This window comes from Caretta caretta, chromosome 8, assembly GCF_965140235.1.
Source record: "Caretta caretta isolate rCarCar2 chromosome 8, rCarCar1.hap1, whole genome shotgun sequence".
Lineage (NCBI taxonomy): Eukaryota > Metazoa > Chordata > Testudines > Cheloniidae > Caretta > Caretta caretta.
Genome location: NC_134213.1, coordinates 24,815,159 through 24,833,693, shown reverse-complemented (window position 1 = coordinate 24,833,693; position 18,535 = coordinate 24,815,159). Strand labels below are relative to the sequence as shown.

The window sequence follows — 18,535 nt, the reverse complement described above, 5'->3', positions numbered from 1 at the left end:
AAATAAATGATTTAATATTTTCTGTGTTTTCCTAATCCTATCTGCTGCCTCTCTCTGGCTATTATTTATTATTATTTGTTTGTTTGTACTGTTATTATTTTACGTATATTGCAGGAGCACCCAAAGGCTAGGCCCCATTGTGCTAGTTGCTATAGAAATATATAGGAAGACAGAATTTCTGCCCTGCGGAGCTTCGCATCTAAAAAACCATGGAAGATTTGGGGAAAGAGAGACAGACCATAGAAGGAAAATGACTGGGGTGATGGTAACCATATGCTATGTGTTCCATCTCTCTTTCTTCTTCCATGTTCATTTTACTTAGTACACAAATTTAGTATTAGGTGTTTCTAAGAGGGAGTAGTAGGGTCGGTGTCAACAGGCTACACAGTATTACTGGATTCCTGAAAGGTAGATGAGCAATAGGTGACATAACTAGCAACAATTCCTTAAACATTAAAATACACCTGCCTATGTGATACTGGTTCATAAACTCTAAGCCTCTACTGTAAATTTCATTTTATTAACAAATCAATGCATGTCTTTGCCCAAGATTAGTGTAGTGAAAATTAAGACTGTGGTGTATGTTTATAAAATTATTTTTAGGAACTATCCTATTTTTTCATACCTCGTGGTTCCTCGTGCTACATAAATTCAGATATATTGATGTTGATATATTAGTTCTTTGTTTTAATATACACCTATGCTTAATTTTGAAAATAGATGATGTTAGGTTCTAGTATTATATTTTACCCAAATGCCAAGTGTCATATAAAGATAGACATGTATCAAGTGTCAAATTAGCTTCAACTTGTATTCAATAATTAAATCACTTGAATCAACCAAATCTTAGTAACACAGAAAGTCCAGCTTTGGCATAGTCCTATATATATATCAATAAGCCTACAAGCTGTCTTGATCTTAAGTTTATGCCATGAGAAGATCCCCAAATGTATTGCTCAACAGGGTGGCATCCACTGCTGGAATTCCACAATGAAACTGGCTACCCACATTCAGACAATAGTCTATCCAAGCAAATAGGTGGGGAAAATGTTCATAAATATTAATTCTAATTTTAAAATGATTTTTGATTGAATCACGTTCATTATCCTTTAATGTTTGCTTCCTATGAACATCTGAACCAACTTGCAAAAAGCAGCTAAGATTTTCAAAAGTGGCTAGTGATTTGGGGTGCTGAACCTGAGAGATTTTAAAGGATCCCAATTTTCAGAATGTGCTGGGCAGCCACCTTCTGAAAGTGAGGCCCCTTTAAGGTGTCCCATATTGAGCACTCAAAAATAGAGGCATCCTAAATCACTTTTGAAATCTAAACTGCTACATTTTTAGTTTAAAAGCCTAACTATTTACTGAAGATTAATTTCAAATTTCATACTAGTATTTAAAAAAATACTTGGGTTGCCTTGTGTTGGCTGGTTATATCAATTAGCCAATCAGGGAAGAGAAGCAACTTGAAGTGACTTATCTAATTTATCAACAGAGTGCAAACTGTGACTAATAGCAGGATTAAACAAATTGCAGTCCAAGAAATTGCCATTGAAATAATTTACTTATAATTTCAAATAACAAATAAATGTAAGAATTTCACAATCTGTTTGCAGTTTATATGCAAGTGGAAGAAAGGCAAAACTCACCAAATGCATTACTTGCTTTGAATTATTATTTCGGCTTTAGAGTTATCCACTCAATACAAGCAGCCTTTGTGCAGGTATGCCCCACTCTCCACTAGAAAGCAGCTGCTTCCCATCTTAGTGTGTGTGCACTGAGAACATCGGTCACTTGATCCACCCATTCTTCTGAATTACCTTTCACTGGAAAGGACTGAGCATCTAAAGGGGCAGTCAACTAGTTTGTGCAGCCCAACACACTGACACATCTGCCTGCTTTAATATCATCCTAAAAGAACTATCTGTTGCAGTTTTCAAATCAGTTGTAATGTGTAAATGCTATCATCCCCTTCGAGCAACATTAGAATGGTGGCATTGGGCAAAGTACCAAAAAGTGGCACATGAAAAATAACTAATTTTTGGAGAAACACTTTATCTATAATCCCATCATGGAATGCTACGTTGTTCAGCTAGAACCTTAATTAACTGCTGTGTAAGTGCAGCTGTAACTTTGGAGACTGGTCTAATTTATACACCCAGCAATTTACACACCCAAAGGAATCAGTTACTTTGATGTGTTAGTTCCTCCACTTACATTTTTCTCTTCCAGTTCCGTTGGTGTTTCAATTAGATAGATGATTAATTTAAATAGGGAAAAAATAAAAGCCTACTTTATTAGGATATTTCCAGTACTCATTTTTATACAGATGGTGAGGATATAGCAAGGTTTAGTAGCCATACATCAGACCAAGGCTTCTCAATAGTGCCCCTTCACATGTGAAAGGGAACAAGGTTCCATTTATATGCAAAAAAGTAAAGGAACTTACCCCTGCTTTTACATCATTTTTTAAGTTTAAGGCCAGCACCTACAGCAGCTGTGCTAGAGGTTTCTGAACATGTGACTCCCTAGTGATTATGCAGCCATTAGGCTTTGATATCCATACCATAAAGGAATGATTCAGATTCTCATCATTAATCTTCTTTGACCAGCCAATATCTAGGAAATTCAGTTCCAATTGATCAGCAGCGTTTAATTTAAAAACATGGGTTCTACAGCCTGGGCCTCAGTCTGTAGGCTTAAGTGTTTATCATGCTTTAAAATGATCTTTTCTGACAATTGGATCAGCGGTGTGCCAATTTGGACTGAGTGATCATTCTCTCAAGGGTACTGATCCATTCAAAATGATTAAGTATGAGAGGAAGTCTATACTATGGTGCAGGAATATTGCCTGTTATAAATCCATTATTCAAGTCACAGAGGTTGCTAATTTAAGGGCACTTAAATGCAGTCATAGCTAACAATTATGGTAAAGTGTAAAAGCTGACATTATTTTGGAACCAAAATATATATAAAAAATGAAAGTTAGGTATCATGTTATTATAGAACCCCCCCTAAAAATTATTACTGTAACAATATAGAATGGCACTTACCATATCGTGGTCGGAAACAGGCCCAAAGCTGGTGACGAAGATATCAGTCTTCACTTCAGTTACACGCTCTGATGAAGCAGGAAATTAGGACAGTGAGTGTCTATCAACAGCCCTCATTAGATCTAACCACCACAACTCTCACCCGAATAGAAAATTTATTGGCTTTGATTAGCTATTCTAAAATTGGTCTACAATGTGGGCTCGATAATTTACTGCTTATGGATGTAATTTCACAGTTAATATTTCCAGCAACCCTTTTTTCAATGCGCTGTCACCGTACAGCTTTTTTGAGACATGAGTTTTTATGCCAGGTGTTGAAATCTCTTTGCAGACAGGTCATAGTTCTGCTGTTAATTAACTCTTTAAATGAACCTTTGACGAATACACCTGCTTGTTTCAACAATATAAAGAGTACTCAATAGCTAATATTGGACTCAAAACTTATCTTATGTGTCCATATGAAGTTTTACATTAATTAACCCTCTGTTTGTCTTTTATGTATATGCATGTATGTTACATATTTATATAATACACAGAGACAGAGAGAGAAAAAGACAGAGCAAATACAGTATTATGTGATATAAAGGTATTTTTATCAGCAGGGGTTTGAGGTGGCTGCATTACTCATGAGTGCAAAAGACAAGTGTGAGCCATGCAAGCCATTCCAAACAAATGCCAATTAAACCATTATACCACATCTTCATGGGTTCTGTATGTGCCTCATATTTTAAACAGCTGTTTTTTCAACGTTTTAGATTTTTGTTTAAGTTGTTATTGGCAGTGCTGTTTGAATCCATTCAACATCCCTACTGCCAGGTTCCCTTTGGATCATGAGAACAGCTATATAGGCCTTTAAGGGAGACAAAAAAGATTAATAATAACTTAGAAACCTCTAAAATTTACGTAAACTGTGTGTGTGTCTGTGTCTGTGTGTGTCTAGTGGAGTCTCCATCTCTAGCAATGTTTAAATTAAGATTGGATGTTTTTCTAAAAGTTATGCTCTAGGAATTATTTTGGGGAAATGCTATGGACTGTGCTGTACAGGAAGTCAGATGAGATGATCACAATCGTCCCTTTCTGCCTTGGAAACTATGAATCTATATTCAGTTCTAAATATTGCCTATCCTTGACCTCCAGCCAATGAGTTTTGGGGGGAATTTCCAAATGTAGAAGAAGGAAGAATACATTTCTCAGATTTCAAATAAAATGACAGTTGTAAAATGTCAGTTGTTGAGAGGCCTGGAATATTAGAAGTAGTCCCAGAGAAAATAGATTAATTAGACACAGAGCAAGAGAGGTAATCAAAGGTCCATGATAAAGGACATTTGTCACAGGACTTTGTGTCAGGAATCAGGGCCTGCAGCAGAGGCAATCTCTGGGCAACCTAACAAGTGCAGCTGTCCTGTAGTAGACTGCCTGATTGGCTACACAGTCTGATTGATTGAAAAGTCGGCAGACCGGCCCTTAAGCCCAGCAGCAGCAACAGTTGAGCAGCTGCTCAAAGCATGTGGCCATGGTTGCAATAGTTCCTGCCCCAGCTTAGGACCCAGGTAACCTGATCCTACCCCTTGGCACCAATTCCTGAACGCTGACTCTTGCTCTAACCGGTGAGCTGGCCACCCACATCCTGTTCATTGACACATTGAAACATTTTATATAGATATCACATACATTTTACATTATACACATATTCCTTCAAAGTTGTAAAACAATATAATAGAGAAATTATTGATTTAAGAGACCACTCTTCAAGTTCAAACGGATTTCATTTTGTTGAACTCTGGTGGACTAACTCTTTAATAAACGTAATTAATTGCACCTGTGATAGGACAGTAGCAAAAATAAACTCATGTTCAACAATAAAAACAGTAGCATGAACAAAGCACAAAATCTGTATACATGAAACCAAAAGTTATGAAGAGAAAGCAATAGTTGTGCACGATAATTTTATTTATATTAATTGAAAATAACTAAAACTTCTAAATATTTAAAATCTTATTTTAAAATAGCCACACATTTTTCGTGGTTAATTATCAAAATGTAATATTAGTTGTGATGTAATACATCATCACAGCTAATGTAACAAACAATGTTATTGTATCTTTTTAGGAAGTCAGCAGAGAATTTAAATAGCAGAAAAGTCAATCTCAAACATTTCTTTAAAGAAATTAAAGACTGAAATTTCCATGTGCTATTCGTAGTCACACATAGCATAATATTACAGCTGTAGATTAATTTCCTTATGTCTTTTGAATTCTAAGACTTTTATAATCAGGACTGAGAAACATGTAAATACCACAGTGACTCCATTGACAAAAGCATTTGGATAGTGAAATGTCCTCTTTAACCACCCAGTGTAATGGATTTGTGCCCTTATCAACATGGTCTGCAAGCAATTTAATTGTCTTAAATAAATTTAAGGACTCCCTTGACTCTAATTGGCTTTTGGCTTAATCTTAAAGAAGTGCACAGTGGTTAACTTAACCTCAACCACTGGAAGAAGTACATGGTTATTACAAGACATATTCAACTTGGATGGAGACTGTTCCCACTTCCAGCCTCTACCTCTTACCAAATAAAGTTTATGAGCTGAAGATAAAACAGCCGGCAGCAAAAGAAGATTCAGATTCCACATTATGCATTGAAACATCACTGAAAAGGTTCCCAGCATTATAATACCTTTAGTTGTTGGCCACAAACTATTCTATAGATCAAATGTCTGTAAAGATGTTCTGACATGCCCCAGTGTACTGACCATAACCCCTACATCCAGGAAGTGGGATGAGGTAGTGAAGGAACTGTTATGCTATCTCTAATCCATTTGAGGACGCCATTACAAAAAAGGAATCTTCAAGTATTTGACTCACTGGATTAAAATTATATTTACACCAAGGAAACCGTCCAAAAGAAAATTAAGACACCAGAGAGTTAGGGCTCAGATGATTATTGCTCAGCAAACTATTAAAACCAACTGTAATTCATTATATGCCGTACATTTCAGTGCTGGTCTTAGATATCAGAACACTCAAAAGGGCCTCTGCCTGATGGCAGAACACATGTAAATAGACATTGGACCAGAACCTCACCAGATGTAAACTAGTGTACACTAGCTGAGGATGTGGCCCACAAGATATAAACAAACATCATCCAGTATAACATAACTGCAACTGGAGCAGTTGTTTTACTAATGATATTGAGATGAAACCAATGTAAACCCTAAAAGTAATGAGTAAAATAAGTTTCTGGCTCAAATACAAACAGATATGGAAGTAAAATACTTTGTTTTAGCTTATCAGGAATTTTGTTACTTTCTGGGCTTATGATAGGCTCATAAATTGAGAAATAAATGAAAAATGAACATTGTGCAAACAGGAAATAAGCCTACTGTGTTACACGCATACACAGAAAATGTCCCACTTCCTTGGAGAATTATGTAACTGATATTTTTAACAGCAATATAACTTCGCAATTCACTAGAGAATGAATGATTGCAAGATTATTCTCAAGAAGTGGAAGATTAATTAACAGCTTCCAAACAAATCCTTGGCACATTGCATGCCAAGGTTGTGACTTAGACCAAAATATAAAGCATTGATAGATCATCAAACCCATTGAGGCATTTTTCAGACATAGGGAAGGACAAGGATCAGAATAATTCTCAGCGTTTTTTTTTATTGAAAGATATAGACAATGGCAGGATCAGAGGGATGGATTCTTCCACCCTTATTCACGTTTAGTGGCACCAAATAATTTTAATTGGACTTCTCAATGTGAGTAAGAGTGGGCCACAGGGACATGCTGGCCGCTGCTTCCCGCAGTTCCGATTGGCTGGGAACGGCGAACTGCAGCCACTGGGAGCTGCGGGTGGCCATGCAAGTGTAAACAAACTGTCTAGTGGCCCGCAGCAGATTGCCCACCACTGGACTAGATGATCACACTGGTCACTTCTGGCCTTTACATCTATGGATCGAGACCACAGTTTCACACTCAGATATGGCCTAAACCAAAACTGTGGGTGAGTTCAGATCCAATTACTATAGGTTGCCCTGATCTCTAACGTGAATATTTACTGACAACATTATTATCAAACTGTATTTGGAAAGTTTATTGTCATTGCTTATACTCTAGACATCATGTACATTGTGAAAATAATTTGTCCTGGGGTAGGGGAACTCTCAGAGTCACAGAATGCTTTGTCTACATATATGGTTTTACAGTAATTATACCTAGCTAGTGTTCAGGAAGCTCAAGCATATAATCTAGACCCAATAACTCTTACTAGAGCCTCAAAACAGTAATCAACAAAATAACTTTTACCCATTGCATGAAACAAACACAAAATAATTTTGCTACATAATGAAGTGTAGACTAACGTAAGGATAGAATAGAACTCGAGCAACAGTAACCCACATGGGATCTCTAATATATGTTTGAGCAATAACTACAAAGATCGGACTCCATAAGGGATATCAGGCTAGATCTTCCAGTCAAACCCACCCTTCTTCTTCCCATACTTCTGCAAGATTGTTTTGTACAATCCACTAATGTCTTCTTCCATGGAAGACCTTATGAAGGGGACATGTTACTTTTATAATTGTGCCAGGCTGAAATGTTACAGAGCCCAGTGAATCCGTCAAGCGGCAAGGAAGAATGCACGCATGTGCGGAAGGAGCAGCCTAAAACCCTATAGGTGAATGTGGTCTCACCCTATAGATCTCAGGGCATCTGTGAAGAATGTCTGGCCCTCTGCATACCAGCCTAGTCTCCCCTTTCCACTACTGGCACAGCCCAGTCTGTGGCCTTGCTGCCCAGTCCAAAACTGTCAACTGTCCACAGCCTCAGCCTCCGTGTTCAGTAGCCCCAGATCAGAAATTAATGGACCATTCATTCCTCCTGGAAAATCTGAGGTTTCTCTAGTGGCACTTAAAGCAGCTACTCCCTGTCTCTATCCCCACAGACAGTTATCCACTCCACTCAAATTACCACAGAACCTAAAAATTTTATTGGTCAGGCAGATGGGTTACTGGGCACTTAAGGGCAAGGCTTCACTTCCAGTCCATATGTTGCCTCCCTTCCATTGCTATCTGTGTACCTTTGATCTGTTTTACACCATGCAGGTGAAAGGATCATAGGAACCAATTTGTTGTATTTAGTCTGCTTCTGAACATGTTTAGTGATGGGGCTCAGCTAGTTCCCTTAGTAAATGATTCTATTATCTTACTGATTTCCCTCTTAATTTTTTTCCTAATGTCTAAGTTGATTTTCCCTTTTCCAGTCTGTTACTCCTCCATGCAATTCCTTGCCCCATCACTTCCAGTAAATTATTACCCCTCATATACGTATAGACATTCACTAGGCTGATCTTAAATGTAGTCTCCCCTGACCTTCCTTTTGTGTTTGCAGATTTTTCCAGGCACAAATAACTGCAAATGTAGTTTTATGTCCAAGTATGTTGACATAAAACAGCTGCTATTTACTGTAGATGTCAGAGAGGCAGACATCTAAATGATTGTGTGGCTCGAAAGCTTGTCTCTGTCACCCACAGAAATAGGTCCAATAAAAGATATTAACTCACCCACCTTCTCTCTCTTCATTTTGTACCACAATTATTTACAACCTGGAAATTGCAAGTGCAAAATATAGAGCTGCTTTTTAGAAATCATATCCATGTTGCCATTTTTTTCTATTATGTGCATATTTGGCTACCATGATTTAACTTAATGGGTCATCTGCTCCAATATTTTTAATTCTTTCTAACTTATCAACCTTTTTTGAAATGTCAAAGTGCTCAAAGCTGTACACTCTACATTATGTGTGGCCTTACCAAGGTTGTCAATTATAATCTCCATATCCCACATTAAATCAGCATATGTGCTGTTTAGGTTTTCCATGAAAGGGAGATCCCAGAAGAAGATTGAATAAAGGAAAGTTTCCAACACAAGGTGGGACTTAGGAATGAAGCCACACATACTGAAAAAAACTCTAACTGGTACAAAATCCAGCAGCTCTACCGCTCACATCATGCCAGTGCTCCAGTCTTTATCCCAGCTCCCCGATGAATATGCAGTGCAGTGGAAGATATTACTGTATTACTTTTTGCTTGAAACATACAACTTATTGCCCACAATTATAGTATATTTTGGACTTATTTTGGAAAAAAAGATGTTTTCAAACAACGCACAGTCAACCTGTGGAACTCCTTGCCAGAGGATGCTGTGAAGGCCAAGACTTTAACAGGGTTCAAAAAAGAACTAGATAAATTCATGGAGGATAGGTCTATCAATGGCTATTAGCCAGCATGGGCAGGGATGATGTCCCTAGCCTCTGTTTGCCAGAAGCTGGGAATGAGAGACAAGGGATGGATCACTTGATGATTACCTGTTCCGTTCATTCCCTCTGGGGCACCTGGCATTGGCCACTATCAGAAGACAGGATACTGGGCTAGATGGACATTTGGTCTGACCCAGTATGGCCATTCTTACGTTCTTATGTTTTTTCTTTATCATAGTCTTCAGGATTCTTCAGTCATTCTCAGAAATACATTTGAGTAGAGATGTTAAGATATTCACGCAACTAAAAAATATTACATGATCAAAATAAATAAATACTATAGCCCAAATCCTTGGCTAGTTTTGTGCTACCTGAATCCTAGGCCAGCTCTGTGCCAGGCTGGTCTCTCAGTGTAAGCTGGAGAAAACTCAGGGCTGTTCAAACTCAGCCCAGCTGTGAATGACTCAGAGGAGCTAATACAGTAGCTGGGGACTAGCAGCTGGTGTAGGAGGTACTATACTGACTCTATACCAGTGGAAGACTCCAGTTACACTGGAATGATCATCCCATAGTTGTTCATGCCATTAGGCCCGTAGTCACTGGCATTGTTTCCAAACAGTACTGGAGGATACAGACCTACGTACACAAACAAACTAGGGTTCACCCACTAGCAATATCTGGTTGTTTCACCCTCTGACAAATTGCATTTAAAATAAATTATTATAAGATTATCTTATCCCATTAACAATTTCAACAAAGAAAAGGAGTGTATTTCTTTTTTCTTTCCCTGTATCAATTTATGTTCATATTCTAGAAAATTTTAAAGTAACTTATGGTAGGTGCAAAAATCAATTAAGAATTTGCACAAATATTTGTATTGGTGGGGGGGATCATCTGATATCAGGTTTTATGATATATTCCCTTTCTCATTGCCTTCTATGGTATATGCAGTTACTATAGCAGTTGACTGAAATCTAAAGTGGTATTAGTCAAGGATAAAGGAATATTTATTTCTAGACTAATCCAAGGATTTACATGAAAGCAGGCAAAATGTTAGTACATCAAGTGGACAAAGTGATTACTTGTTTTGTTGTCTATTAGCTTCAAAATTACATTTGAAATCCTTAATATAGAACAATACATTTCTTTCTGTGGTTCTTGAAGTTTGAAGATAATCATCCCTGAAGTCAATGAATTTGACCCATTGTTCAAGGACTGTGGTAAAACAGAAGAATTAACAGACACAAACTGAATGCAATTACTTGTTTATATCTGATTCTTTTTGCATAGTTAGTGGATAATATATTCATTCTTTTTTATAGAAAAATGTTCTTTACAATAAATACTTCTGTTTGGAACTCTATTGAAAACTAATAGATGAGGGGAAACAAGTTAAATGGTATATTTTTCCTGGAGAGTGGAAAGAAAAACAAATTGTGGCATCTCAAAGATCATCAGTTCAAAACCATTGCAAAGAACAAGTTTATGCCTGTACATTTAGAACCTTTTCCTTGGAAAGCCATCATATAAGACCGAATGATGGATCAGTGTGTTATAGCAGAACAGGAACAAGTATTAATTTGAATGCAGATTTCCTATTCTGTTTGTGGAGTCTAGGTACAGTGTATTTCCTGCTAAAGAAAAATGTAGAGTCTTAACACCACTGTTATACAAGAAAGGATGGCAGTTTAACTCTTGGATCATTAAACTGAAAAAGTAATAGGCATTGTGTAACTACAAAGACTGGTAGGCCAAATCTTGATACCCTTACCTAGCCAAAACCCTATAAACTTTACTGAGACATTTGTATAATTATGGGTGGCAGAATCTAGCCCTTGGGGTCATATTCTGTTATGACCGAAATCAATGGGAGTTTTTTTGTTTGTTTTAAGAGATCGGGCTTTTATGGCCTGATCTATAGCCCACTGAAGTTAGTCAAGTCCTGGGTCAAATTTTTTGTTTCTCATTTATGCAAAACTCAGGGAATATTTTGTTGAACTGAGATCCACAGATTTTGTCATAATTTAAAAGGTGTGTATGTTTGAGTGTATACAGATGGATGTTTTACTAAAATGCCTTGTATATCAAAATTGTTGCATAAACATACAAAACAAATATGAATGTAAAAACAATCACTTTAAACTTAATTTTGCTCTAAGGGGCAACCTTCAAAATGACAATATCACACACCTCCCAATCCTGGTCTTAGGCGGTTATCATAACCATCCAGCAGACGATCCAGTATTCTGGTAAACACTGTAGTATTGTCTTTAATTTCATCTTGTAATGAAGTTTGTCCATAGCTGAAATCAGAGAGCAGTTAACATGATAAATCATCAATTTACCAGTAACCCTACAAAACAAAATCTACAAAACCCCTACAAAATCTGCTTCATCTTGCTTATACTGATTTATGGAGACAAAATCTCTTCCATAATACCAGATTGTAGTGCATTACGTGGTCCTTTCTCTTAAACATTTTCTTTTTAAAGAACACATTTGCAATAAAAGCTTAGGTCAACGCCAGTTCATTTTTACAAATAGAAACCACGTGAAACTTGGGTCCTTTATTTCTTACTTCATTATTCGTTAGTGGCTATAATTTTTCAGTTTATATTCCACAATGACATTTGTATTTATCAGCAAATTATAATGTGTTAGATTTATAATGGTTATCAAGGGCTCAGATGAAAATAAATACATAATAAATTAAGACTGAATGGAATTTCAATACTGATAATATTTGCTAAAATAAAGAGAAAATTTAAAAATACAGAGATGTGTCCTTCCTAAACATGCATGCAGTCCAACTGACATCTGTGCGGAACTTACTATTGGATCGGAGCCAGAACACAATATGATGAAATTGTTGTTAACAGACATACATATTTATCACTTTCTTATGCTGGTACATTTTTGCTTTCCTTTTTCCATTAGCAGATTTATATAAGAAGAACAACTACAATTATTCCATGCAAGTGGGTAATCAATCTATGTGTCGACAAGGAAACCTTTCTCTGTAAACCTTCCCTCCCAGTTTCCTAGTGCTTTAGTCCTAATTCTGACAGAAGTCCCACTGAAGTCAGTGGAAAGTTTTGTCTGAATAAGGATGGCAGAATCAAAGTCTTTGAACTTGATTACTGTATTCTCACTTAAACTGGTGTACATCAGGATGAAGCCTATTCTATTCAATGGAGTTAATGTGATATTAAACAGGTGTAAATGAGATCAGAATCAGTCTCTTAACTACCTAAAGTCCTTGCCAAATACAGGTCATGACTAATTCTCCTTAATCATCTATATGGTTGCCTTGAAACCAAATCTTGTAATCCTTACTCCATCCATTACCATGGGAAACTCCCATTAAGCATGTGTCCACCCAGTGGAATTTGGCCCTTGAACCCAAATTGCTTTCCAGCACACAATTTTGTCACATATATTATTACTGATTCAGGTAACCAATATGATGCAGAACACCTTTTGTAGGGTGATATCATCTTGCTGAAAACTATTACACTCTTGGCCAGCATGTTTCCTATATGGACATTAGTAAAGGGGGTCAGCATTCTGCCAGCCCTAGTTGTTCTAACCAGCCTGGATTGTTTTATAAGGAAGTAATGGTTATGTAAAAGATGAAATTATAAAAAACCCTATTATTTCTTTTAACCTCATCAATTTAGTCTTGTTTGTACATCCCACATACATAAAAATGGGGGTTGGGGAGGGGAGAATCTGTTTGCATGACCTGTTCCATGGGACAGAAAAATCACTATTATGTTAATTTCCAAAGAGGTTTTGAATAAAGGAAACTACAGATTCAAACAACTAACAGAACCTATATTCACAGGGTTTTAACCACCATTTTATTTAATGTATTGTTTGGAGGGCCATATGTTCCTTTTATTAGTAAGAATGTTTAAACAAAGATATCTACTGTTCTGTTTTTAATTAATAGAATAAAATGACAAATACCTTTCCTAATGAAAAAATTATTAATAAATTCTAGCATGTTTCCTTTCAGCTACTATAAACATAAAATATTTCTAGTATGATGGGGTTCCTTTTTAAATTGATAATTTTAAATTATAAGTGACCGATGTAAATATTTTCAGACATCTTTTCAGATATTACTTATATGTTAATTAACAAATTACGCTGGTGTATTACACTTTTCCCCCATACGCATTATATTTTAAAGGATCCATTCCCAAATGCATTACATAGAGCTGTGGTACAGGACTCTTCTCTGGATTAAATTCTATATAAACACTCATTGTCAGTAAACAAACTGCTGTGCATACATATCTCAAGGAGAGCAGAAGGTCATCAAGATTAAGGTAGAAGAAAGTACACTTTTGTAAGGTTGATGAGAATAAATAAATGTGTATCCCTGGGGTAAACGAGGGGAAAGAGTGATGGACAAATGGCAATGTAATCTGAGAGGATGTGATAAAACATAATTATGTCATTAATTGTATTTCTGGGTGTGGAATTTTAAGTACATTTATCTATTCTTCACATTATTTTTCCAAAAGCAAATGTGTTGGGTGGTGTTTTGGTTTTAATTAACCGACATATCAGCATAACATAAGCAGTTTGCACAAGTGTAACAGACAATACATTATCAATTCCAAGTAACAGTGATTTTTTCCACTGTAAATTATCCAAACTCAGGAAACCATTCTTGGTAAAATAGCTCCAACATTGATTTTTATTTTCTGTGAACGGAACCATCTGATTGAAAACCTGTAACCTTTCCACATAAGAGACATTTTATTTAATTAGAATACTATACTTGCCAAGGATTTAACAAAAAACTAGAATTAAAGGCAAGTGACGTTGCTTTGGATAAAATGACTTCATAAACAGATATATTTAATGTGGGTGTGTATATTTTCAAGAAACATATCAAAGTTACTCTATGTGACTGTGGTTTCATATTACACCACTGTACAATAAAACACTGTACACTAACTCCATCTACAGGTCATTCTAATAGTGACACTTCATATAATTTTTCAAAAGCAGTCAAATGAATTTTAATTCTTACTTTAGAATATACACAATTAATATATTTCCAGTGAAACATAATTTCCCAAAATACACTAGCAAATGAAAAAACAAAATGAAATACCCAAAGAATACTTTAAATTCTCACTTTTTAGACAGATTTTTCAACAAGTTTTTTTTTAATCTTTCTTGTTTGTTCAAAATGTATGTTAAACTGTGTACGTACACTGTTTACATCTCTATTTTTTAGAAGAAACACTCATGCAAAATAGACCTTTTTATCCTCTTGTATCTATCTAAGCTTTTCTGGTTGGTCATGAGATAAATTTCTCTAGAGCTGCTGAATAAAAGACGTAAAAGAAGACATAGGAACGTGTGTACAAACTATTTTCTAAGGCTTATCATTGACAGTGGAAAAATATAATGACCTTTATTCATTAGGTAGGATTGTAGATAGGATTTTAATGTTTTAAAATACAATAAAAGATATATCTGAGATGCCCCCTCCAGTGAATTTTGGATTATACTTTCCTTTTCAAGTATACTCAAGTTTAGCCCATAGGTTTAGTAATCAAATAAGATAATTGTATGATCATGAATGGTACTAGCACTAATGCTAACTCTCCACAAAGTTTTTTTTTTTTTTTTTAACAGATAGATTAAACAGCATGTACTTTCAAACCCAAGGGTCTGTGGTGGGGCCTGATCCTGAAAATTCTTAGGCATGTTAGCCTTCTTCACCACTCAACAAGGGCCAGTTTCATGAGGAAGAACTACTTTAATGACTAAGGATTTGCAAGAACAAAACAGTTTTATTAACAAATTAGGACCCAATCCAGAATCCAATGGGAGTTTTGCCACTGATTTCAGTGAAAGCAGGATTTGGCCCAGAATACTGAAATAAAATGCCTTAATTACACTTTCCTTTCTATTTGATTCAGTCACAATTGAAATATAGAATAAACTCTCATAATCTTTATCTTTGAGTAGAAGGGACAATATATTATTTTATATGTATTTAATTGATAATTTAGCTTGAATATGGTTCAGATAGTTTCTGCTGAAGACTTTCTTAATCTTAGCATAAAGATGTTAAGTAAACAAATTGTAGTTTACTTTCACTCTTCATTATTTAGATTTAGCTGGGATTTGAACAAGGATTAACTTCCTCCAATACATTTAGTAGAGCCCAGTGCATGTGATAGTTGTTTCTTATGCCTTTATAACAAAGTAAAGGTTCCAAATGTCTTTTTTTTATAAAAAAACAAACAAAAAACTTTTAAAATATTTTTCCCCACCTTCTTCCAGACAGTGTATTCAAAAGCAGGGTCCAGGCCCAAAGACAGTCACAAAGTGCTAGAATGCTCTTCATGATGGGCTCTGAAAGCTGGAAAGGAAAATAAATAACAATCAACAACCCTTGCATTAAAACAGTCATTTGGGAAAACACAACAGGACTCTAGTAACTTTAGCTAAATAATCTGATGTCAGTCAACGACCTCACAGTGCTATGGCACGTCATTCAGAGTAAAAACAAAAATGATGTCCCATCCATTCACCTCTTTGCCTTCCTTTTCTGGACTTGGAAATATTACTGTTTATTTATACATACATGGCCATTGGTTTTTAATCTTGATTATATTACTTTTCAACTTTTAAAAAAATGGATTACTGAATTAAAGTGCTTGGCCCCAGAATAGGTTTAAAAGGCCACTGTTCAGTATCCTCCTGTGTTAACAATGTCGAGGTTTTTCATGATATCTGCGAATAACCAAATATAATTGCTTGTTGCTTGCTCTTTTTTTTACCTACTTGAGTGCAGATGTGTCAGTTAGGATCTCTGCTAGTGACTGAGTGGAGCAGTTTCCCTGGTTATAAGTGCTTTACCTGAGTATTGTGGAAACAACTTTCTTCAGAGACATTCCTGTTTCTAGTCTCTTGTTTACCGAAGCATCATTGTGTAACTAGTGTAATGTTTGGAGTCTTATTCTGCGATCTGCTGCTAAGTATGCACACTAATACTTCAGTCAGGCTAAAGGACACACTTTATTAATCAAACCATGTGCTAAATGCCTACATACCATCTTCTAAATCTCTAGCCATTCTCACTGGCTGACACTAGGAAATTTTCTGCATAAAGAGTCTTTTTTCATGCCTCTCCAAATGGCTCCTGATTTATTTATTTATTATCCTATGATTTAATCCAAACAGATTGTAATTAAAGTAAAAAGTGAGTAGACCCTACATATTTGTCCCCCCAGTAAGCTTAAAAACAAACTTCACTGGTATTTGTGGAATCAATGTTCAACATTCAAGTGGCTGGCTAGATGCTGCTGCAGGTCTCTCTCTATATTTTTATGTGCTGGAATCCAGTGACTTTCCAGCGTTCATCTATTTTAAAAAAGCAAAAATGTAAAACCTCTATTTTCCCCTAAGAGTCAAAATGAGGAATGAATTGGAATATTTAAAACATCTGAGAAAATGAAGCACTCTATATGTTCCTATTGTTGTACCTTTAAATAATTCTACCCCAATCCATTGCACACTCTCAGGGACAATCTAAATCAATAAAATACCATTACAGAGCATCAGATGAGCAATGAAATACAATTAACGTGTTTATAGTGAAATGATTGGAAGGTAAACAATCAGTGGGTTTGAGCTAATCTAGGTGGATGTGGTACAGGTGAGTTGGATGTAACAGGAAAACAACCATAGAGATAGTCGATTTAAATTTCACTGTTATCATGTCCCCCTATAATAATAAAGATAATATCTGTAGTCTCAAAATCACCATCTCCTATTACTGTTAACTTTTGTTTTTGCAAAAGGTTCCTCAGTGTAACAAAAATGAATCAATCTCAACTATCTTCTGTGATCAGATGGGCTCCCCAACCACCCCCCTTAAATAAAACCATAGAGACATTATAATTGCTGGAGAAGTAAAGTTTCTATCAGCCTAAAAAAGCAAATGCAAACATACAGTTTAAAAGAGCATTAGGCAATTCCAGTTCCCCCAACCTCACCTGCCCACCCCCACCCCAGACATTATTTTAAATATTCTTCAGTTTTCCTATTCAAAATGGGAGAAAGACCCACACATCTCTGATCATTTTAGTAGCGTCCATTGGAAAAGATGCATTTTAATGCCTTTCTTGATCCATGGTGAGAGATTTGCCTTGTTCTGAGGCTCAGATCTAGACATGTTTTCTTTCCTGCATTTCAACTTTTGTATTTTCCCCACCTCTCCCTGAGAAAGTCATCCCCTCACCCCAACCCCCGAAAAATGTTTTTTCTAAGGGACTATTTTCAGATCTGTTCATGTAAAAATGCCCACCGATCGCTGCGGATTCTCAACCTGGGGTTGGGGGGTGGGGGAAGAATGGGGGGGGGGGATTGAAATGTACCTGCTAGGGGGAAAAAATTGGTCACCTATATACTTAGATGTGATTCCAGAAAAACCCGAGCGATCTATGGTCTGTTAGCGATAAATAAGCAGCTCTTACCTAGAGCCCCTCTGGGCACAGGTTCGCAGAATTCCTGAAAAAGTCTGCCAGAGAAAATCGCTCAAGAAATCAAGGCTGCTGGAAGGTAAGGAGCCTTTAGAGCGGCTGAGGCTATGCTGCTTTCCCCGGCTCCGCTTCTCAAGTCATTCGGTCTCAGCCATCATGGATTCTGCCGGTGCTTCGCTGTGAGAGATTTAACACCCAAATTTCTTTCCCCAGTATTCAGACCGCAGCTACACAACAAAAGCTTTCTCTTTACCAAGACAGTAGTAATACGTCCCAGGGTAAACCGGATGTGAAAGAGGCTGTGACTTCATGCCAGAGAGATTTTATTTTAGAAAGGAAGGTGGTACCAAGCTCTCATCTAGAGACCAATCCGCCCATATTTTTATATGCAGCACAATTTAACTTCCAGTACTCTCGCCCTAATCCTGTTCTCTCTGGCTGCAGACTCAAATCCTTCTACAATCTGCAGTGTTATTATTATTTTCGGGGGGAGTGTGTACGGTGGGGGGCTGGGAGATTACACTTGGAATCTTATGACACTTGCAATTTACAAAACACCCTATTTTAAGGCGCTTTCACTAAAAATACAACCGAGCTGCGTTAGCATTCCCCCTTTAATCCAATATTTAATAGCTGCATAAATATGAATGAAGGCGAGCTAGGAAATATCGAGGAGGCAATATAGTATGT

At 36.5% G+C, this 18,535-nt stretch overlaps 1 protein-coding gene across 1 annotated transcript in view; it reads right to left on the bottom strand.

Moving 5' to 3' along the window:
* GABRA1 (gamma-aminobutyric acid type A receptor subunit alpha1) overlaps positions 1-18,278 on the bottom strand; it is a 55,825-nt gene extending 37,547 nt beyond the window's left edge. The window contains exons 1-4 of the mRNA XM_048861774.2: positions 17,840-18,278; positions 15,632-15,720; positions 11,514-11,626; positions 3,054-3,121 (exon numbers count right to left, since the gene is read on the bottom strand). Of these exons, the coding sequence (XP_048717731.1) occupies positions 3,054-3,121; positions 11,514-11,626; positions 15,632-15,705 (255 nt within the window). The 5' untranslated portion in view covers positions 15,706-15,720; positions 17,840-18,278. The remainder of the gene's footprint in view (positions 1-3,053; positions 3,122-11,513; positions 11,627-15,631; positions 15,721-17,839) is intronic.
* Between the last annotated feature and the right edge of the window lie 257 nt (positions 18,279-18,535).